This window comes from Micropterus salmoides, unplaced genomic scaffold (genome assembly GCF_014851395.1).
Source record: "Micropterus salmoides isolate LMB-PRFRI ecotype aquatic unplaced genomic scaffold, ASM1485139v1 Ms_hic_scaffold_22, whole genome shotgun sequence".
NCBI classification, from domain to species: domain Eukaryota; kingdom Metazoa; phylum Chordata; class Actinopteri; order Centrarchiformes; family Centrarchidae; genus Micropterus; species Micropterus salmoides.
The window spans coordinates 11,638,548-11,661,244 of NW_024041373.1; the positions used below are offsets into that span (position 1 = coordinate 11,638,548).

At 42.6% G+C, this 22,697-nt stretch overlaps 2 protein-coding genes across 4 annotated transcripts; both read left to right on the plus strand.

Moving 5' to 3' along the window:
- The first annotated feature begins 215 nt into the window (after positions 1–215).
- On the plus strand, positions 216–8,627 carry LOC119917513 (stonin-1). 2 transcript variants are annotated; one of them, XM_038737876.1, is made up of 5 exons: positions 216–388; positions 2,831–2,979; positions 4,724–6,661; positions 6,828–7,030; positions 7,151–8,627. In XM_038737876.1, exons 3-5 carry the CDS (start codon positions 4,810–4,812, stop codon positions 7,214–7,216), a joined length of 2,121 nt encoding a protein of 706 aa, XP_038593804.1. In that variant the 5' UTR covers positions 216–388; positions 2,831–2,979; positions 4,724–4,809; the 3' UTR covers positions 7,217–8,627. The 2 variants fall into 2 exon arrangements, with proteins under 2 accessions (XP_038593804.1, XP_038593803.1); XM_038737875.1 differs by lacking the exon at positions 2,831–2,979 and having other exon boundaries at positions 217–388.
- A 5,244-nt stretch (positions 8,628–13,871) lies between these two features.
- Positions 13,872–22,502, plus strand: gtf2a1l (general transcription factor IIA, 1-like). Of its 2 annotated transcripts, none has more exons than XM_038737878.1 (9): positions 13,872–13,975; positions 16,343–16,444; positions 16,599–16,722; positions 16,877–16,926; positions 17,707–17,800; positions 17,904–18,454; positions 21,292–21,531; positions 21,723–21,812; positions 21,900–22,502. In XM_038737878.1, the coding sequence occupies exons 1-9, from the start codon at positions 13,952–13,954 to the stop codon at positions 22,005–22,007; spliced, it is 1,383 nt and encodes a 460-aa protein (XP_038593806.1). In that variant the 5' UTR covers positions 13,872–13,951; the 3' UTR covers positions 22,008–22,502. The 2 variants fall into 2 exon arrangements, with proteins under 2 accessions (XP_038593806.1, XP_038593807.1); XM_038737879.1 differs by lacking the exon at positions 13,872–13,975 and adding an exon at positions 16,066–16,182.
- The last annotated feature ends 195 nt before the right edge of the window (positions 22,503–22,697 follow it).

The window sequence follows — 22,697 nt, forward strand, 5'->3', positions numbered from 1 at the left end:
TGTAATAGTTACAGTTGTCCAGTTTTGACACATTGTTGTATATTCAGCGATTGGAGATATAACCATTAGGCCTTAATTATTTCCCCAGAATGTGTATGTTTGATATATATTCACTCTCTTACTTGAGTGTCTTGTTGTGATTTGCGCGCCCACCTCCTTCTGATACCGATATTTCCTACAGTCACGAACGCAGCACTGCTCTGTTGGTTCCTGCAGTGTCCCGCTGTAGGACAGTCTGTCTGGACTCGGGAGGAAAAGCGCTGCACTGTTACAACTCCCAGGATTTACACTCTGCCATTTTGAGGAAAACCGACCGACATCAGCGCTCAGACGCGTCGAATTAAACACAAGTCATGACCTGAAATAAGTGAACTACCTCTGTGAATTCGTGAGTATTTCTTTCCCCCCCTGGTCTGCTTTGAGAGGGAGCCGCGGTAGTTCAAGTCACGTTAGGCACCACTTTAAAAACTGTTCTGGTCTGCTGCCTTCGTAAATGTTGACTCAGTCTGTTGTCAGTCGTGGCTCGTTTATGAGTGGACGGCTCGTGTTTTACTCACTGAAACGACAGAAGTAAGGCCGAGTGACAACTTTACACAGACCTCGCATCAAAACAAAGGCGCAGAACTGATCCCAGAAGTGGGCCCCTCTGTCCCGGGTCACGGGCCTGGCTCAGTTGTGGGTGACAGCATGCTGGTACTGTTTTCTTTCTCCATCCTGAGTTGCCATGGGCAAAAGAAAGGAAGTTGTTTACCGGTAACTCGTGTGTTTGGCTGGCATTTAGTGCGTCCACGCTGCAAGAACGCTTTGGCAACAATAGTGCAACAGTGTACCACGATGTGTTTCGGTTTATGTGTACATGTCGATGACATTCATTGCATGTTTATTTTTTGTCCCTTCGCGAACATTTTTTCGGTGCCGTCTATTAGTATAACATGCAAACGTGTCCATGTAAGCTAACTGTTGACGAGCTGTTGCCACAATGGACGCTTAACAATAGCAAGAGTGAAGAAGAGTCACAAAGTCAGCAATGTCTGCTACGGTTTTATAACCTTAGCAACTATTTAACAACCTAAAGCTTCCAGACAAAGTAAGAGAGGGCAGTAAAATCCCTGAGTGTATTATTGACCAGAGTAGTTATGTGTTTTATTGCTTATGAACTAAACCTTTCCTCTGTAAAGGGAAGTGTGTGTTACTGCCTCTTTCAAAAGTTACACAGTTTTGCTTTAAGGATACTGAAAAAAAAAAAAGTCCTTGAGTTTATTATTAGTTCATCCCTAAATGCCTGAGATAAAAGAAAAGAAAACTGCATGCATTGCAATTGTGGAAAAAGTTGACACAACCGTCTCCCATTCACTCCTGTTTATTTTTTCCAGTCATGTTTTTCTGAACTGGAACAAATCTCCACAGTAAATGCAGGTTATCTTGGAATTAATGTTCATAAATGACCTAATATTGGTTTTCTCTCCTGCTTTGTTTGATGGCAGCTCACTGTGTTGCCGATGGCAAATGGGTCATCACATTTTCATCTCTGTGCTAGATTACACAGTCATTGTGGTCACAACAGTAGTACTCTCCCGTCGGGGTAGTATCTTGTTGTATTTATTTATATACTTTTCCAAAGAAACGGCCTACTCTGTGGTGAGTATACAGGAATGTCCCAGAGAATCCAACAGGAACTCGTCTCATTTAATCAGGAAGCATCTGTCCACTAAGTTTAAATACTTTTTTTAAATTCAGCAGTTTTATTCTTAATATGCCACAATAGTATCCTGTAAGTCATCATGTGTCAGGAGACTGTCAAAAATGGCTTCCCGTCATCAAGAAATTTGCACTTTCTACTCTCGACTCAGTAGTCAATACAGTAGAAATAACAGGAACTCCTCAAGAAGATGAACTTTAATCTATAAGTAAATAATCATGAATCTATCTCGACGGAAAAAATCACCAAGATGTTTGTTTTCTCATATCCCTGTTAGTTAGTATCAGCTTGTATTTGCTGTTCCTCTTTGTGGTTTGGAATCTCTGTGAATACAGACTCACGATATTTCTAGTCGCACAGTATTCACATGTTAAATCATTTTTGCAGTTTTTTGACCTGTAATTTGATCTGTTTGGAGTTTTAGTTTAGTCTTGCAGCTTTCAGGACCTGTATTTCAAAGTGCTGAGTGGCCCTTTTCTAAAGCCGACAAATGCATCCATTGGGCAACACTTTAAGACTCAGTTCGACCCAATGATTATCATTAAGTGACTTCACACTTTCAGCTATTATCCATGAGGTGTGTATGTTATTTTGACTACCCCGGGTTTTGCAAGTTTACTAATTTATGTAAGTATAGTAATAATCAGCGATGATAAACCTGAGAATACAGCAGGGGATTAGCCTACTCTTGGTCTTGATTGCAGTACTTCAATTTAACTTGGACCAAAGCTGTACAATATTTGTAAGAGTACAATTCTTGTGTTTTCATTACTTTTGTGTGTGACCTTGTGAGATTTCTTCACACCCTTTGGGCTGATGATAACAATAAAAAATAAGGCTAAACTTGTAAAAGTAAATCCTCAGACATACTTTATGTTTATAAAGCACCTAATGGCTGCTGTTTTAATCCCCAGGCTCCTTCTTTGTCACTGTTTTTTTTACCTTTGCAGTGGTGGAGGACAAACTAGAGTTGAAGACCTGTAAATCTGGTGCATTTCTGAAAATTTGATAAAATGACATTAAGATAATATTTGCTGTCAGTTCACACGAATAGAGCAAGCTGGTATTTCCTGTGTGCAAAGCTGCTTGTCCCCGAGGAATGTTTGGAATGTATTCTTTTGTCCTCTGTAGATTTAGCACAGTCTCATTTCTGTACTGCCTGCTGGAGAGCCCAGGAAGAGATGGCAGACTGGAAATGAGTGTGAAAGACTGTCAGTAACCCCTGTGGAGAACTCATCCTTCTCCCTGGCCGTCTCTTTGAACCAAAGCTGCGGGATTCTGTTAGTCGGAGAGGAGGGGTGAACATTGCAAACATCCTCTCATTAGAAAGATGTTCTCCAGTGTTTGACTGAGAACTTGTCAATCCACTACCCCAAATCAGAGCCCCCGCGTCCCTGTTTATTTATAGCTAGAGGAACTTGCCACTGGATTTCTCCTTCATGCAACTTGGCTGTGATCTTGAAGGGAGGAGGAAGACTGTAATTGAGGCGTTCTGCTTTCAATTATTGTTTGCAAGATTTGTTTTATGGGGGAGATAAGGCTTGAGCATTTTGAAAGTGGCATCTCTGTGGCCTCTGAGCCGGATGCTGGTGAAAGCCGAGCTGCTAGCACATCAAAAGACAGATAGTGATTGACTAGGAGGAAAATTAAATGCAAGCTGTATAAAGATTAAAACATTTTTACTCTGCCCATTGGATAATTAGCCTGCATACCATTGCTGTTTAGCAATATTCCAACATGCTTTCAACATTTAACATCAATATTGAAATATGTCCTGCAGATCTAATATCAGAGGTTAAAACACATATTCCAGAGATGCCACATTTTACCAGCTTTGTTCCTTCTCTGATACTGCTTCATGCAGGAGCCTTTTTCCCGCCATGACTAACTTTTCTTGCGCATTTTAGAGCAGGCTTGCTATTAAATATTTAGACCATGCTCATTCCAAAGCACAGCATGTCTAAGATACATCATTTCACCTCATCAATTTGCATTACAAAGCATTTGAAAGTCCAAAACTTTAAACTCCTTTTGAAAACAGGAAACAGGCTTCTCAAAAATACTCCTCAGCTCCAGTAGGAGCTTCTAAAAACGCATCACATCTACACCACACAATCCTGTGAGAAACCCAGCCCGGGTGTTGTTCTTCAGACTAATATTTGTTTTCCAAAATTTGAATGGAAGAATAATTTTGTTATGCACTTGTCAATGTATTGAACTTCAATAAGAATCACAGTAGTGTGTTGTTTGCCTCACCCATGTATGGAGAAAGAGCGGTACTCTTTGTTTTCAAGCCTGCAGTACAAACACAGTTAAGAATAAAGGCTACAGCGCTGCATCCTTTTCTCTGCTGCTTTCAAAAATTAACCAAACAAAGAAAAGGGGAAAATATATGCGCTTGCATTTTATTGAACTTGTATTGAACTCTGCCAACTTCATGGCACATGCATAAAGTTAGTTGAAACTATAAAAAAGATCGTTGATACTATTCTGATCGGGCACTCGCAAGACAGCTCGCTTAAAAAAATAAAATGTCTGTATGAAGGATTCGTCAAAAGGATTCGTCTGTGGTGTCACAGAGAAAATCTGCTGCTTCTCTGACAGTGAATTGCAGAATGCTTACTTGAGCGTTTACATAAAATTAGCCTTAGTTAACTGTGATGTATGTGTGTGTGTATATGTGTATATATATATATATATAGATAGAGAGAGAGAGAGAGAGAGAGCTATATATATATAGAGATATATAGATATGTTCCCGATTTTCAAGGTCAGTATCTTATTAACTTTTAATGGAGTACCTACCTCAAGGAAATATGTTTTATTTATATCCCCTGGAGCTCTCTCTCTCTCTCTCTTCAGGATAAATTGACTTGTTCAAGCTTTCAAATGAGAATTGATCTTGCCAAGAGCACGTGTGTTGCCTCTGGAATAGCTTGAGATTTTACCTTTTAAAAAAATTACTTTTAAGATGTTACTTTTTTATATAATGTTCTCTAATTCTTCTTGTTTGTTTACTTGCAGAGGAGAAGGCATCTGAAGTGGGGGGGACAGTTAACCCAACAAAGGAGGACTTGTTGTCTTTAACCATTCATCAGTCCTCTTCAGCCATGTGTTCCACAAATCACTCAAACTGGGTCACATTTGAAGATGACAACATGCCCCTCTCATCACCTCAGAAGCCCTTACAGTCACAAGGGCTTATCAAAGCATCAGTACCGCGTCCCAATGGCTTGAAATTAGTGCTTCCTCCAATCAGAGATACTTCCTGGAGCATGAGTAGTTCCCTGGAATCCCCTCAAAGCCACTCGAGTGTTAGCAGAAGCTCCTGTGTACCATGTAATGTGCCCTTTTGCACTCCTGTGAGTGGGGTTCCTAGCAGTGTGCCCCAGTTTAACTCCAACACGTGGGAAAAGAACGACTTCTTCCGGAGTCTCTCCAGCACTTCGACCACCTCTGTTCCTTCTCCTGCACCAGAGGCCGTGAATCAAACCTCAGATGGACCAAGCCCTTTTCCTTCTTTCCAGGGAAACTCAGGACACTATAACCCCTTCTGGGGTGGATCTACACTCAGCGCAGATGTGGGCAGCTCCTCCTCAGACTCGGAATCTGACAACAGTCTACCGCGTTTCTTTATTCGGACCAAAGACGGCAGTGAGCCTTCACGCGACCAACTCCAGAACTTCTCCTACGTTTGCTCCAAATTGGAAGACCTACGAGCAGAAATTGACCACGAAACAGAGACAGAAAAAGATGGGGAGAGGCGGCTAAGTTGCAAAGATGAGGTGCTAAGCGATGGTTCATCTCAGTTCGTTCCCCGGGGTCTCTTTCGTAGCCAGAAGAGAGACGGCTGGTCTGTCATGCTCAGGATTCCAGAAAAAAAGAACCGCATGTCCTCGCGGCAGTGGGGGCCGATCTATCTCCGCTTGCTGCCAGGAGGTGTGCTGCAGATGTACTATGAGAAAGGGCTGGAGAAGCCGTTCAAGGAGTTCCAGCTTCTCCCTCAGTGTAGGCTCTCGGATCTGAAGCTCGAAAGCTACGGCGAACCCCGTAAAGTGGTCTCGCTCAAGGTGGAGCATTTCTCGTACACGGAAAAGAAACGCTACCACCCTAAGTTGGAGGTTAGTCATGAGGCGGAGGTAGAGCAGCTGCTCAAGTTTGGCTCCACAGTGCATGACGACATGGAGGACCTGGTAGTCTCCATGGAAGAGGAAATCTTTAAACTGAATATGCCCCACCAGCAGAGGCGGCACTATGAGGAGCAGGAGCTGTCAATGCAGATCACTGATCATATCTGGGTACAACTGGATAAGTGTGGAGGAGTCATGGAGCGGGCAGCCTTCACCCAAATTCACTGTCTGGCTTTTCTGAATGGACTAGGGGATTGTTTCCTTGCCCTTAACGATCTCGGGCTGCTGCGCATTGACTCCAGCTACGGGTCTGAGGAGGGCAGTGAACTCTGGATGGAGATCACCGACTGCCACTTTCACAAATGCGTGAATGAGACGGAGTTTCAGAGGTCCCGGCTAATTAAGTTCTTCCCTCCTGAGGCCTGCAGGGTGGAGCTGATGCGGTACAAGACGGCGATTTTGGGTTGCACGGAGATTCCCTTCTCGATCAAAGCTGTGGTGACAGTACAAGGTGCCTATGTGGAGCTCCAGGCCTTTCTTAACATGTCTGCCACCTTCCTTTCCTCCATGGGGGTGTCTGACACATACCCACTGTGTGAGAATGTAGTGATCCGTGTGCCGGTGCCGGGCGACTGGATCAAAGTGACACAGACCGTGGCCTTACTGCGACAGAGGTCACTGAAGGCCCGTATGAACAGAAATGCCTGCTTGGGCTCCATCAGTGCTGCAGACTCTCAGCCTGTCATGCAGGTTACAGTCGGCACTGTCAAGTATGAGAATGTATATTCAGCCATCGTCTGGCGGATCGACAGACTGCCTGCAAAGAATACGGGTAACACATTTCCGAGAGATTAACATTTAGCCCTACACTAAAAGCTCAACATATCATTTTCTCATTAGCTTCTCGGCCTTGTATTCTTGTGCATGTGTACAGTTTGTTTGCCCCTCAGTGGTGTTGCAGTCTAATTACAAGCAACCTTTGTTTTCTCCTTTTGCAGCAGTGGATCATCCCCATTCATTTTCCTGCAAGCTAGAGCTGGGATCTGATCAAGAGATCCCAAGTGACTGGTACCCTTTTGTCACGATGGAATGTGAAATTATGGGCGCTGTTGTGTCACAGACCAGGGTGAAGTCACTGGGTACTGCGAACGACATCCAGCCACAGAAACACGTGACCAGCTGGACACGCTATCATTGTCAGGTAAGATGTTTCATCGGGGGAATAATATCTTGTCTCAGTACCTGCACCTACCTTAATGTAGATAAAGAAATATCTTTATTTATTAGTGCAACTAATCTAACTTTGTGGTTGTTTTTTTAGGTGGAAGTGGAGAGGAAATGGATTGAAACAGAGTCGCAGAGGCAATCTGGCTGTATGACACAATGATTATTAAAGAAGCTTTGAAGAGGACATTATCCCTTTGGACCAGGATATTTGCCAAAATCGTCTTAATGGTGAAAAGGGATAACCAAAATTGAACAAAAGCAAGGGTGATGAGGGACTTTCTGCTTATATCTGGTGTCAGATTCATCTAATTAAACATAGCCTGGTTATATTTCTCATGGATGTTAGCTGATTTTGTATCCTTTAAACTGAGACTGAATTAGTCTAGACCTAATAAACAATTTAACACGGCCCTTTTGCCTAGCACTTTACATTTAATAGATGTATTAACTAAGATTACAGTTTATATGAGTAGTGTATACAAGCTTGCATTTGCATCATCTGCACTGCCCTCCAGAATGTTTGGCAACCGTAGTAAATGCCTTAATAAATGAATGCGGACGGGCTGTATGAGATAAACAGCTTAAGTAATGAGCAATATTCACTGTTTGAGAAAGGCTTATCAGCAGATGTTTAGGGTCAGTCGCTTTTGTTGCCCAGCAATGTTTAAAGTTCACATACTTAGACACTCAATCATTAAGGTATGAATCCTCCACGTGTACTAAAATGTGGCAGTGGGAAGATGATTTTTGATTGCTGTGCTCTAAAAACCTCAATAAGTTTCAGTCCATATGTAGGTAACCCCATGTATCAGGAAGTGTCAGAAAAAAACAATGTAAAAAAAAATGTGGAAAAAGGACTACTGTAATGTAATTATTGTTACACAAAATAACGTTGGTTCAAAAGTGGGTCACACCATGCTGAGCCCCACAGAGCAGCATTTGTCTTAAGTGACTTAATCACAGTTATTAGAACAATTTGGTTGAATTGACTCGGGCCATGCTTATTAGCAGCCTTTTTCAGCAATGAAACTCTCTGATCAAAGGTTCCAAGCAACATGAGACAAACGGATAATTAAATCATTTTTACAAGTGCATTTCCCCAAAAGCTACAAAATGATTTCTTAAATGAACAACAACTGTCGTGCTTTTGACAAATACAAAGTGCATTCACAAAGAGAAACAGCAGTTGCAGTTTGAAAGCAACCCAACAGCATAATAACCAACTGACTACAACCTATTATGGCCAGCCTTTTGTAGCGTTATATGATTCATTGATTTCATTATTTTTTTTTTCCCACATAGAATACAACTCATTGCTTTTGCTGCTTACCTCAAGATGACCTTTGACTTCATACTATGGTTGTATTATGGAGGACTGTAATTTTATTTAAACATATCAAATCTTTATTATGTGATTTTTTTGCCTCTGGGTTGTGAATAGGTTGGATTTAAAAAAGAATGGGGAAGCTTCACAGTGAACAAAAGGCCTTCGATGATGATTTTATGTATGAGGTACCTGGCTTAAGCTGGATGTTATGTACATTAAGAGTAAAAATTTTATGAAATCTGAAGTGACTCGTGGTATTTCTTCACAGATGTTCACAGGACTTGAAGTGTCTGTACCACACACTCACATTTTGTATTATGAAACAGAACATACACTCTGATACTGTCAGGAGTAATCTAACCACAGACACACAAAGCCTTGGTTGTGGTCCCATAAACCTGGAGAAGTGCACCTGCAGGAAACGCCACAATAATACTTTATTCATTGAACAAAGGAGTGTCAAAACACTCAACTCAACTCAATTTTGCCCATCATCACAACACTGTTAAGATACTAAGACATCCAGCAGTGACTAATGGCAGGCAGCTCAATAAATGCCACATGATATGTAGGAAATTATTTTCTAATGCGCTGCAAGCTGTGTGATTTTATTTGTCTGAGTTTTATTTGATTACCTGTGATAGTGTGCAGGTACAGAAGAATTATTTACTTACCCTGGATTGAATTTGCCACTTTGGGAAACACACTGCTGACAGCCGTGGTTAATGCGATTCAAAACCGCACATTTAACAATATAGTTTCACAAGAGAGCTGCTGTGTTTTTAATGCAGTACTGTTCACATTGGCCCCCGTGGTGATGAGTCACTACTCTACAAAGCCTCAACCTTGGACCTTTTGAGTCTCTCCTCCTGAAGAATTAACATCCAAAAACATTGGACTCTGTTTCACCCTTGAACCGTAAGTCTTACTTGTTTCATGTTATTAATTGTACGTGTATTGCGTGTTTTTATGGTCTTTGAACACACAAAAGTGGTGGTGCCTTAACCCTAAAGGTGAGTACAAAGTTTCACCTTAAATGACAACCATTACACTCCATTTATCAAAATAATGTATGAAGAATTATATCACAATCAGCTTAACTGAAGATTATATTTGTGACTACAACAGGTTTTAAATCAATCCCCCCAGTTGTTGTTCTGGTTGATCACCACAAGGGGCAGTGTTTGTGACAGTAAATTGACCATGGTTACTTCCATTACTTTAATTACATTCAATCTCAATTTTCAATGACCAAATCTTTTCCATCTCTGAGCCCATACGTACAGGCTAATACAGAACATAGATAATGTAATACTGTTTATATAAGGGAATAAATAAAGGATCATCTTATAATTCAAAGAGCTTCCATCTGTGTCCACAGTAGCTTTAAAGTGAAGTGACAGCTAAGTGGCTGTTAATTTCAGCGACTGCAGTATCCACAGGGGTGTCTCATGTTGCTGCTTTTCAGCCGCAGCGCTCTCGTCCTCAGAAGAGTAGTCAACCTACAGTGTTGAAAGAGTGCCAGCATTGCCAAACAGATGCTTGGAGGAAGCAGGGGTCACGGCTCCTGCTGCTGCTGCTGAACAGATTGAACACCAAGTGCAAAATTAAGTATTTTATAAAGGGTGAAATATTTTTAACTCTTGGCATTGTGCACTCTTTGGATCAGAGACTGTACTACTGAGCTCCCAGCACTGAGGAAAATGTTCAACAGTGTAACTTTTCTATTGAAAGTAACCAGAAAACTACATGTGGCAAGAAAACCATGGTCTCTAAAACTAGACAGTTGAGATAAGCTACAGAGAACTAAGCCACTACTACGATACTGAAGCCATATTTAATATTAGGAAAAATAGATATTGTAATAGGCTACACATTTCAGCTTATAAATGGTGTTGTGTTTGTTGCGCATTTTAATGCCTTGACGACGAGGGGTGGGGGGTGCTCCCACTTAAAGCCCTATGGCTCAAGGCCAGCCATTTTCACTGTCGTAATGAATGGTAGTGTTCCGCCCAGAGCCAAAATATAGAAGACCATCTCTAGTTCTTTCCTTAGTTTCTGGTAGCTAAAGCTAAATAATCAGAATCAGAAGGAGCTTTATTGCCAAGTAGTGTTTTACACATACGAGGAATTTGCTGTGGTGATAAGTTGCTACACGTAGACAAACATACAGTCGTCACAAATAAATGTAGAAATATATAAATATGGAATGGAAGAACAACCTTGCAGATATATACATGTGCATTATTCTGGGTCTGTGCCGTGCAGAAGTAACGCAACGGAAGAGAATATTGCGTCCATATAAATATACAACAAAAATCAACAATCAACAACAAATATGTGCGACGTGCCAAGTCTGTGCCCGACACGAGATGAAACAGTATTTACATGTGCAGAGACATTTGTATCATTTGCAAGGGGGGAGTGTCAGTGGGGGACCCGGGCCTTGTTAATGTGACTAGTTGCAGACGGGAAGAAACTGTTTTTGTGGCGAGAGGTTTTGGTCCTAATGGACCGCAGCCTCCTGCCAGAGGGGAGAGTCTGAAACAAGTTTGTGTCCGGGGTGGGAGGGGTCAGCTGAAATCTTTCCTGCTCGTCTCAGAGTCCTCGAGGCGTAAGGTCCAGAAGAGAAGGAAGATTGCAAGCAATCACCTTCTCTGCAGAGCGAACGATGTGCTGCAGCCTGCTTTTGTCCCTGGCAGTGGCAGCAGCGTACCAGATGGTGATGGAGGAGGTGAGGATGGACTCAATGATGGCGGTGTAGAAGTGCACCATCATTGTCTTTGGCAGGCTGAACTTCTTCAGCTGCCGCAGGAAGTACATCCTCTGCTGGGCCTTCTTGGTGAGGGAGGTGATGTTCAGCTCCCACTCGAGGTCCTGGGAGATGATGGTGCCCAGGAAGCGGAAGGAGTCCACAGTGGTGACTGGGGAGTCACACAGAATGATGGGGGAGGGTGGGGCTGTGCTCTTTCTGAAGTCCACGACCATCTACACGGTCTTCAGAGCGTTGAGCTCCAGACTGTTCTGGCTGCACCAGGTCACCAGATGGTCGATCTCCCACCTGTAGGCGGACTCATCCCCACCTGAGATGAGCCCAATGAGGGTGGTGTCATCCGCAAACTTCAGGAGCTTGACAGACTGGTGACTGGAGGTGCAGCTGTTGGTGTACAGGGAGAAGAGCAGGGGGGAAAGAACGCAGCCTTGAGAGGAACCAGTGCTGATAATCCTGGAATCAGAGACATGTTTTCCCGGCTTCACGTGCTGCTTCCTGTCCGTCAGGAAGTCAGTGATCCACCTGCAGGTGGAGTCAGGCACGCTCAGCTGAGAGAGCTTGTCCTGCAGCAGGGCCGGGATGATGGTGTTAAAAGCAGAGCTGAAATCCACAAACAGGATCCTGGCGTAGGTTCCTGGGGAGTCCAGGTGCTGGAGGATGTAGTAAGGGCCATGTTTACTGCATCATCTACAGACCTGTTGGCTCTGTAGGTGAACTGCAGGGGGTCCAGGAGTGGGTCTGTAATGGATTTTAGGTGGGACAACACAAGGCGTTCAAAGGACTTCATAACCACAGAGGTCAGGGCGACGGGTCTGAAGTCGTTAAGTCCAGTGGGACAGGGATGATAGTGGAGGCTTTGAAGCAGGCTGGCACATGGCATGTCTCCAGTGAGGTGTTAAAAATGTCTGTGAACACAGTGTAGTGACAGCTGATCAGCACAGTGCTTCAGGGTGGATGGGGAGACAGAGTCCGGCCCAGCTGCTTTGCGGGGTTTCTGCCTCCTGAAAAGACCGTTGACATCCCTCTCTGTGATGGAGAGAGGAGGGGAGGGAGTGGAGCTGGCCAGCTCTGAGGAGGGAGGGGAAGAAGTGGTGGACTGAGGCTGAAGCTGAGCAGAGGAGTCACGGGGGATGGTGTCCGATTGACTCTCAAAGCGGCAGTGGAACTGGTTCAGCTCATTTGCTAGGTGAGAATCGTTTATGGAGTGGGGGACTTTGGGTTTATAGTTTGTGATCTGTCTGAACCCCCTCCAGACAGAAGTGGCGTCGTTTGCAGAGAACTGGTTCTTTAGTCTCTCTGAGTTCAGTCGTTTAGCTTCTCGCCCCTCTCTGCTAAACCTGTACTTTAACGCCCTGCACCGGCCCTGTCACCACTCCTCCTTTTTCAACCTTAGCTGTCTTATTTTTAGCTTTAAACCAGGGTTTGTCATTGTTATAACTCACCCTCTCCGTGTTGGGATGCAGCTGTCCTCACAGAAGTTGATGTAGGATGTCACAGCCTCTGTAAACTCATCCAGATTGTTGGTAGCATTCTTGAAAACATCCCAGGGAGTACGGTCCAAACATGCCTGGAGGTCCTCAACAGCTTCACTAGTCCACTTCTTTGATGTCCTCACAACAGGTTTACAGAGCTTTAGTTTTTACCTGTAAGCAGGAATCAGATGGACCATCACATGATCAGAGTGTGTGACGGCGTGATAGGCACTGCTAACTGTGGTGTAGCAGTGATCCAAAGTGTTCCCCTCTCTGGTTGGACACTTTATAAACTGTCTGTATTTGGCTGAGATTTCCCGTTAAAGTCACCGAACAACAACAAGGGAGTCTGGGTTTGTCTGTTCCACACAGTATCCGGTCGGCCAGCATGCTCTGTGTATCCTGAATGTTGGCGTGCGGCGAGATGTAAACACTGACCAGTGAATGAAGCAAACTCACGGGGGGAGTAAAACGGTTTACAGTTAATGATAAGAAATTCCAGATTAGGAGAACAGTGCTGCTGAATCACTGTCACGTCGGTACACCAGCCATTGTTAATATAGAAACAGACACCTCCACCTTTTGTTTTGCCGGAGAGTTGGAAGCCTAGCTGCAGCCCGGAGTCCGGTATCAGTTCAGACAGCCAGGTCTCCTTGAAGCACAGAAGAGGAATAAAAGTCTCCGTTTTCCCCACCAGAAGCTGAAGTTCGTCCGAAGACGCACAAGCGACCCGGTGTTCTGACGATCAATGCTGCCTTGTTGAAAAATGCTACCATAGCGCAAATCGATAGCAGAGACTATCCAGTCGCTCTGCCCTATCGAAAAATGCTACCTTATGTGTTCCCTTTTTCAATCCCATGAAGGTATAACTCTCACAGTATTTTATGACATATTCTGTTTTTGATTTCAGGGGTAGGGTATTCTGACTAATAATGATTTTTTTTTAATTTATATTACTGACAGATATTGACTGATCAGACCATAGACTGTATGGTTGAAATCAATGCGTGAGACTTGAGAGGCCTGAAGGTCCATCCATCCATCCATCCAACCATCGTCAACAGTTCATCCTGCGCACAGGGTCGCGGGGGCCTGGAGCCAATCCCAGCCGGCATCGGGCGAAAGGCGGGGTACACCCTGGACAGGTCGCCAGTCCATCGCAAACCCTGAAGGTCTCTGCTCCAATCACATTCCACTGTGAAGCTTGATTACCTTCACCTGTGTGTGCACACGTTCCGGGCAAAACAATCTGACTTCATCACTGTTAACTGTATGTTTCCAAAGTCCATTGTTACCGGACCACAGTTACTTTTGCCTTGAATCATGCTGACCAACACAGGCCCAGTGGTAAGCAAAGCTGCTTTTCAGCTAGTGTTGTTAGAGGCTAACTAATAGCCTTAGCTTCCTTTTTGCTAGAAGCTAACTAACAGCAAAGCTATTTGGTGTGTGTTGGCCTGTATATAAGTCAAGTAGCCTAATAAATGAAAGCACAGTTTCTATTCAAATATAGGCAATTTATTCTGAGCCTCGAGCTATTTACTTGGACTAGCTCAGTGATGTTTAATTCATCATGTGTGTCAAGCAAATTCTCATCCAGAAATCTACCAATTAACGTTAGGTCACATGTAAACGTTAGCTCTGTGTTAACACCACCTAGTATTAGCAGTAACATCAACAATGTTTTTGTCCCTGTAAGAAGTCTGCCCAGAAAACATTTTATTCCATTAACACTGACTTAAATGCAAAGTGAAGAGTAATGGGGAACATGGGGAAGTCAATTCTTGACAGATTCGAATCTTCAAATATCGTTAATTAAAATGAACTAATGATTTTGAGTCATTTCGTTCGTTCACGTTATGCTTTATTAAGTGTCACATAATTAACTAAATAGATCGTGTCAGTCCATTAACTGCTACCGACAACCGACTTGCCTCTCATTCTCCGGCGCAGGCAGTAACTCAGACTGCCGAATGAACAAAAGACTCTGAGGAGGACACATATGAGTGGTGAACAAATACTTCATTCCTGCTCCACCGTAGCCGAGCTCACGTGACAAATGAAAGACTCAAACCAAACCTAGAGACCTACAGTTGAGAGTCATGAACTAGGCTAATCACTTCTGTTTCCTGTGGTAACCAGTGCTTTAAGTGGGACGGTACGCAGTACCGGTGTTCTGACGAGCTATGCTGCCTTGTCGAAAAATGCTACCGTAGCGCAAATCGACAGCAGAGACTATGGAGTCGCTCTGCCCTATCGAAAAATGCTAGCTTATGTTTTCCTTTTTCCAATCTCATAAAGTTATAACTCTCACAGTATTGACATATTCTGTTTTTTGATTATATTACATCATTTCAGGGGTAGCGTATTCTGATAACTAATATCCATCTATCAAATAATGCTCCCAACACAGAATCATTTTATATTGCACCACTACTCACTCCATGTGTACTGTACGGAGATGGGGAGCATGTTCAAATACTATATTATGCTATCTTTATTTAAGATATCATGGGTAGCATATTCATTTTTTTGACGTTACTAACGATCAGCCACTTTCTAGACGGCATTCCCAACAGCAAGGTTGCACAGATTTATGGGCGTGGAAACAAATCACGCTTGTGGGTCATACACATGCGCAGAACCCCTAAGTAGCACATCTCGATAGGTAGCATAAATCGACAGAACACCGGCACCTCGACATTTCACTCTTTGGCGTACCGGGACATTTTCCCAAGCTGCTGGTACTCTCCTCTGCCCTCTCCATATCAAGTTCTCTGGGCGCTACGTGACGCTCACATTCTCGTCTGTGGCGGAGAGAGACGAGGGAGAAGAGAAGCTCGGTGCCTTTTAAGCAGCTGTGTGCTGAAAGTAGCTCGTCAATGTCACTTTTCGTGAACCGACCAATCAGCCTGGATGGGGCAGACATTTAAAAGATAGGTAGATAAGATAGACAGATAGGTGTCCTTCTCGCTGGGGACAGGTCAGAATCAGAAGGTCTCCATCACTTTTTGAAAGCATTTGTCCAAAAACGGCAACAAGAAATGTTAAATAACAAATGACGCAATGCACAATAAGAAAACATGCAATGCAACTGAAATGAAGAAACAAATGTGCATTGTCCAAAAAAGTATCTTAAGCTTAAACAACAAGCTGCTCAGTACTGCATTATATTCCACTATATTTATATATATATATGGAATTGTCACCTGCCACCGTAGTTTCCCTTCACATAAAAAAAGACATTTCCACCATAAATTGGTACAGAAACTAAGTGTTTAATGCCCAAAGTCTTCTGGGGGTGGACAAATCAGAGACTAATGACCATGTAGAGCATATTTCTTGCACAAAATGAATGAATGACAGGCAGACAGACTATCCAAATAAAGTGTGGCCTGTAAATATGTTAATATTATACTAACATTTTACTTTGTATTTAGGCCTAATGGGGAGGACTGGCATCTATTTTTTTTTTCCCCACTTCAAGCACTGGTGCTAACGGAGCTCATGCAATTGCTTTGTGACGAGTGAACGAGTCCAAGAGTCCAAGACTAAATGTACGAATTACTCCCTCAGACTACTCGTTCCTCCTGAGTCATATACAAGATTAGGTCAAATGAACGAAACGTTCTTTGGACGACGCACCACTAGAATTTGGTACATGTGCCACAAGCAGCTCAACAGTTTCTGATTTACAGTTTTTGTAAACAACTGCAGGCCAAACTCTACTTGTCCATAATTGATGATGTGATTGAGAGTATGAGGGAGCTGTTCATGGATGAAGGGCTTGAAGACAGGGTCCTGGACGATTTAAGACACGTGAGTTATATTCTACTGAACCCGCTTCACTTTTTAAAAACTACATATAATGCACATTTTGACTCAAGTTGTCAGTTACAGCAAAGTTAGATCATCTAGTGAGGAAGTATGCACCATACCAGGAAGACAGACTGCTGTGTCTTCTGATGTGCAGCTTTGGGAGTCAAAGATGATGCAGTCAAAAGCAATGGAAGACTTTAGGAAAAACAATATCAACTCATCCAACTTTGTGCTGCAGCTCCCCGCCAACTACAGTCAGACTAATCATGAACTCACAGGTAACGCAGTCCTGCTTGAAATTAACTGGTTCTGACAAAATAAACATGTTTGTGGTATGAATGTGTATAGAGGGCGCACTGTACTGTAAGTCACAGACAGCCCACTCTTCTAATTTTTGCATCACCTGCTCTGCTCTGATTTTTTTGCTCTCAGGCTCAGTTGTGATCCCTGCAAGTCAGAATATTCACCGTTTCCCAATCAAGGCAAGTGTCATCAAGATTTGTAGCACATCACATGAGGGGCACATATGAAAGCAATAAAGTCAATAATTTGAATCTGTAAAGCAACTGGATTTCTTACTATTAAATTTAACCTCTACTGAATACGTAATGTAAATTAAATACCATTGAATTTATACCATTGAAATATTTCAATTTGAAAATAATCCATCTGTCTTTGTGGTTTTAACTCTGTCCAGAAGTTCGTTTTAAAGTGGTGTAATTTCACAAATTTTATTCTAATTTTTTTTACAGTTCAATGATTTTAATTTATTTAAATTCTGATCTAAAAGCAAAGTCAAGTTTTAAAAAAAAAGAGAAGAAAATTAAGTTGCTCCAATCGGATTTGTGTCTAACCTGTCTGATAAATTACATTCAGGCTTGATTTTTATTCTTGGTTGCCTGGTGGATATTTTAAGTTTAAATATTTCATCATTTTGGTGTCAGAATTGTTTTCTATCCTGAATTTGTTTGAACCCTAAAAAAGAAATACGTTAAGTGAAGTTTTTGATATTGCACCACATGAAATGAGCTCCTGGAAATATTCACACCACACAAATTCAGCTAGATGGTTGTCATAGTATAATTAACTGCTATACATTAGGAGCATTTAAATGTCAACCATAAGTATTCACCAGTGGTTAAATGTCACAGTTGGGTGTGCAGTTCCTTAAGAGATTCAGATTATTATGGTTATTTTTTGCCTCCACAGTCACATTCACTTCATTTGTCTGACATGTTACCTGTTATGATGTTTCATTGCAGAACAACTCAGAGACACTTGCTACTTTTTCTCTCCCTGCTGGGTTATCTTACCCTGTGCAGATACCAGCTGGAGTCACTCTACAAACAGCTTCTGGTACACAATGACTTTACCTGTTATGTGCCTACATCTGTTTTAGTTTTTTAGCAAGTAATATTAGGCTGTAATATATAGTGCTCCTCCCTTTTGTCTCACTAAGGTCAACTTTACAAGGTCAACGTTCCTGTTGTGGTTACTCAGGCCCCAGCAGGTCAGCAACCTGTATCTCAACCCACACAGAAAGTCACTGAGTGGAGAGAAGCGCCTGGCCCTCAGTCAGCTGCAGTCCCACCAAACACTGTCCATCCTCAGGAGGTTGAGCCATCGTCTGTTCCAGCTACTTCTGTCACAAAGCCGCCACATCCAAACTCCAGTTTACCCCCCGGTCAGCAGAGCAGTCTCCCCCAGAAGCCTCAAGTTCCTGCTGCTGAGACCTTGCAGCTTCAGGGGGCCCAATTGCCAGAGCTCACGCCGGAAAAGAACGAGCTGAGTCCACAACCTGAACCTGTGAACCTCAGTATGAATTCCTCACCCTGCAGTCAGCTATTAGACTTCCAGATCAGCACGGAGGAGGCTTTGACTCGGGCGTCAAAGACCAGAGACATTGACGACATCCTGAAAGAAGTGATCGAGGAGGAGAGAGAGAAAGCAGAAAGGGCTAGGAGTCTAGTGCCTGCTAAGACTGACAACCAGTCTGAGGCTGTCCTTGGGGTAATTTGAAAAGAATATTTTATGCAAATACTAAAAACAGAAGTAGGCACAGATGTGTATTGTGAAATTAATAGTTCCAGATTTTGGGGAATACACTAATTTGCCTTCTTGCTGAGAGAAAATGAATACAACTAAATATGCAGCTGGAGCCAGCAACTGATTAGCAAAACACTGGAAATGGCGCGGGGGCTACCCTGGCTCTGTCTAAAGGTAAGAAAATCTGCCTTCAAACACCTCTTGCTCATCAGTAATCTTCAAACATTCTGTGTATTCCTTAGAGAGCCCACTGCAGATGGTGTGAATCTTTTTGACGACATCAACTTTCAGTATCCAGACCTTGAGAGCTTTGTATCATTCCACGTCCAGTTATTATGCATTTATTGCGCTCCCTAGAGGTTGATTTGAATGAAACTTTCAGGGTATGTCGGTCACTCATGAGGACAAATTGTGATGATTGGCCCAATGGTTGCTGATTTGTCCATATACAGTGAGGAAAATAAGTATTTGAACACCCTGCTATTTTGCAAGTTCTCCCACTTAGAAATCATGGAGGGGTCTGAAATTGTCATCGTAGGTGCATGTCCACTGTGAGAGACATAATCTAAAAAAAAATATCCAGAAATCACAATGTATGATTTTTTAACTATTTATTTGTATGATACAGCGGCAAATAAGTATTTGAACACCTGAGAAAATCAATGTTAATATTTTGTACAGTAGCCTTTGTTTGCAATTACAGAGGTCAAATGTTTCCTGTAGTTTTTCACCAGGTTTGCACACACTGCAGGAGGGATTTTGGCCCACTCCTCCACACAGATCTTCTTTAGATCAGTCAGGTTTTTGGGCTGTCGCTGAGAAACACGGAGTTTGAGCTCCCTCCAAAGATTCTCTATTGGGTTTAGGTCTGGAGTCTGGCTAGGCCACGCCACAACCTTGATGTGCTTCTTACAGAGCCACTCCTTGGTTATCCTGGCTGTGTGCTTCGGGTCATTGTCATGTTGGAAGACCCAGCCTCGACCCATCTTCAATGCTCTAACTGAGGGAAGGAGGTTGTTCCCCAAAATCTCGCAATACATGGCTCCGGTCATCCTCTCCTTAATACAGTGCAGTCGCCCTGTCCCATGTGCAGAAAAACACCCCCAAAGCATGATGCTACCACCCCCATGCTTCACAGTAGGGATGGTGTTCTTGGGATGGTACTCATCATTCTTCTTCCTCCAAACACGGTTAGTGGAATTATGACCAAAAAGTTCTATTTTGGTCTCATCTGACCACATGACTTTCTCCCATGACTCCTCTGGATCATCCAAATGGTCATTGGCAAACTGAAGACGGGCCTGGACATGTGCTGGTTTAAGCAGGGGAACCTTCCGTGCCATGCATGATTTCAAACCATGACGTCTTAATGTATTACCAACAGTAACCTTGGAAACGGTGGTCCCAGCTCTTTTCAGGTCATTGACCAGCTCCTCCCGTGTAGTTCTGGGCTGATTTCTCACCTTTCTTAGGATCATTGAGACCCCACGAGGTGAGATCTTGCATGGAGCCCCAGTCCGAGGGAGATTGACAGTCATGTTTAGCTTCTTCCATTCTCTAATGATTGCTCCAACAGTGGACCTTTTTTCACCAAGCTGCTTGGCAATTTCCCCGTAGCCCTTTCCAGCCTTGTGGAGGTGTACAATTTTGTCTCTAGTGTCTTTGGACAGCTCTTTGGTCTTGGCCATGTTAGTAGTTGGATTCTTACTGATTGTATGGGGTGGACAGGTGTCTTCATGCAGCTAATGACCTCAAACAGGTGCATCTAATTTAGGATAATAAATGGAGTGGAGGTGGACATTTTGAAGGCAGACTAACAGGTCTTTGAGAGTCAGAATTCTAGCTGATAGACAGGTGTTCAAATACTTATTTGCAGCTGTATCATACAAATAAATAGTTGAAAAAATCATACATTGTGATTTCTGGATTATTTTTTTTTTTAGATTATGTCTCTCACAGTGGACATGCACCTACGATGACAATTTCAGACCCCTCCATGATTTCTAAGTGGGAGAACTTGCAAAATAGCAGGGTGTTCAAATACTTATTTTCCTCACTGTAATTCCAGAGCCACACCCAACTTATCGACAAGATTTATTTAATTTTTGATCAGCTTGGTGATGATCCAGTAAAAATGTGGTGGCAATCAGAAGGTCTAGGAGAAGATGTTAAACACGTTTTTCAAAACATTCAAAATCGCATAACCTATTTGTAGGCGGACCTTAAGCTTCCTTGAGGCTTTTTTGTTAAACATTCAGCTGGACTTGTGTGATGAATTTCTAGACTTATGGTGTGAGGGGTGTGGCCTTTCAAATGTTGCATTTTTAAGCCTTAATTACAGCGCCACCATGTGGCTGACTGGGCTCATATTTTTGTGAAAGCTTTTGCACATCATTTCCAGTTAGCTTTGTGCTAAGCTGCTGGCTGTAGCTTTATATTTACTAGACAGACATAAAGTGGTATCTATCTTTTCATCTACCTCAAGAAAGCAAATGAAAGTATTTCCCAAAATGTCGGACTATTCCTTTAAAGGGCACTCAACTGGTGTTACAAAATCTAGGTGGTGTTGTAGTTTATTGAAGGACATTAAGTGTAGGATCCAGCATTTTTGGGGCTTTTTTCATCACACTGTACTGTAACAGCAAAACAGACTGCTGTGCCACCAACTTAAGCCAATTCAGGTGTGCAAACTTGAAAGAATCTCTCTCTAGAAATCTTACCACAGCAGTTAGTCCCACTCCAACTTAAGTTTTTCTAAATATTATCCTGGCATAACTGTCATGTTTCTTCTCGCTTCCAAGCTGGACCTGGATTATAGCTACAGCCAGCTGTCAGACATCGTTCAGCTGGATGGTCCTGCTGACAACTCTGACATTGAGGAGGAAGAGGGAGTTCCCCTGGAAGAAAATGACTTTCTGGGTATAATCAATGCAGAGGCCATAAAGGCTCTGCAGGAAGGAGATGGCAGCAGTGACGGCAACAGCATCTCCTCCAGCAGCGACGGCGAGGGGGCAGATGATCTCGTTAATGCAGAGGAAGAGGTGAGAGAGAGAGAGACCGAGCCTGATATGAATTGTTTTATTTTTTGTCACTAAAACATCTCAGTAGGGGGAAAACTCCTGTTGATTTGTTCCCTCTTTTCCTAGAAAATACATTTCTCAGTCAAAAAAAAAAAACATGACTTGGCTCATTTTAACAGTTTGTTTCCCACACCACCCTTCCTATTGATTAGGATCCTTTGAATTCAGGTGATGACGTGATTGAGCAGGACATCCCCGATCTCTTTGACACTGACAATGTAATCGTTTGCCAGTATGACAAAGTAAGAACATTTTGTCTCTCTCCTGGCCATCATTTGCCTGTGATGAATACTGACTGTTAACATTGTAATATTTCCTTTCTGTTGCAGATCCACCGCAGTAAGAACCGCTGGAAGTTTCATTTGAAAGATGGAGTAATGTGCTATGGAGGCAGGGACTATGTGTTCTCTAAAGCTGTTGGGGAAGCCGAGTGGTAATGAGCTTTAGATTTCTTGCATACATCAGATAATCGTGTTGAAAGAAGGGGGAAAAAAAGGATTTGAAAGGGCAAAACAATCAGTGAATTTAGACCTGTAATTTAGCTCACGGAGCAGGCTGTTTAAAACACCACTGTCCAAAATCACTGATACTTCTGTTTTAGTTTTTTGCATTATGTAATTATCAGAGCAATACTGCAAGTCATTTACTACCAATTACTTAGTGTTGCATTTGAATCCAATCTAAGGCAAACAACATGAATTTATGTTGTATAATATTGTGCGGAGAATAGTTTACTTTATTAGTGGAGCAAAACATTATTTGACCTGGACTGTGTATTCTTCTGTCGTGATTATGTTGCTTTGAAGGTTCGTAATGTGCTATTTGATTTTCAAACATTGTAATGTCTTGCCTTTAATCTTGCTTAAAACACACTGAGGTGCACTGTTGTGCTGCATTTAATAAACCTTTTTTTCTTTCTGTGCAACCCTGTACAAAGCCAGTGTTGCCTTGTTGTCATATAAGAATAATTCAAACTATTGAAACCAAACACATAAAATGCCAGCATGGACACTAAAATTGATGTATGTTTGACTGTAGTTTGGATAGACACTCAAGTATTTACTCACAGCTGGGGGAAAAATATGCAGGGTGGTGTGGCAGCTTCAGCAACAACTCACAAAAAAAAT

Excerpts from the sequence above, each read along its gene's own strand:
- LOC119917513 (XM_038737876.1), top strand. The coding sequence starts at position 4,810 with ATGTGTTCCACAAATCACTCAAACTGGGTCACATTTGAAGATGACAAC. Across the intron at positions 6,662-6,827 it reads ACTGCCTGCAAAGAATACGG|CAGTGGATCATCCCCATTCA; the intron begins GTAACACATTTC and ends CTCCTTTTGCAG. Across the intron at positions 7,031-7,150 it reads GGACACGCTATCATTGTCAG|GTGGAAGTGGAGAGGAAATG; the intron begins GTAAGATGTTTC and ends TTGTTTTTTTAG.
- gtf2a1l (XM_038737878.1), top strand. The coding sequence starts at position 13,952 with ATGCTGACCAACACAGGCCCAGTG. Across the intron at positions 13,976-16,342 it reads TGACCAACACAGGCCCAGTG|GCCAAACTCTACTTGTCCAT; the intron begins GTAAGCAAAGCT and ends AAACAACTGCAG. Across the intron at positions 17,801-17,903 it reads CACTCTACAAACAGCTTCTG|GTCAACTTTACAAGGTCAAC; the intron begins GTACACAATGAC and ends TGTCTCACTAAG.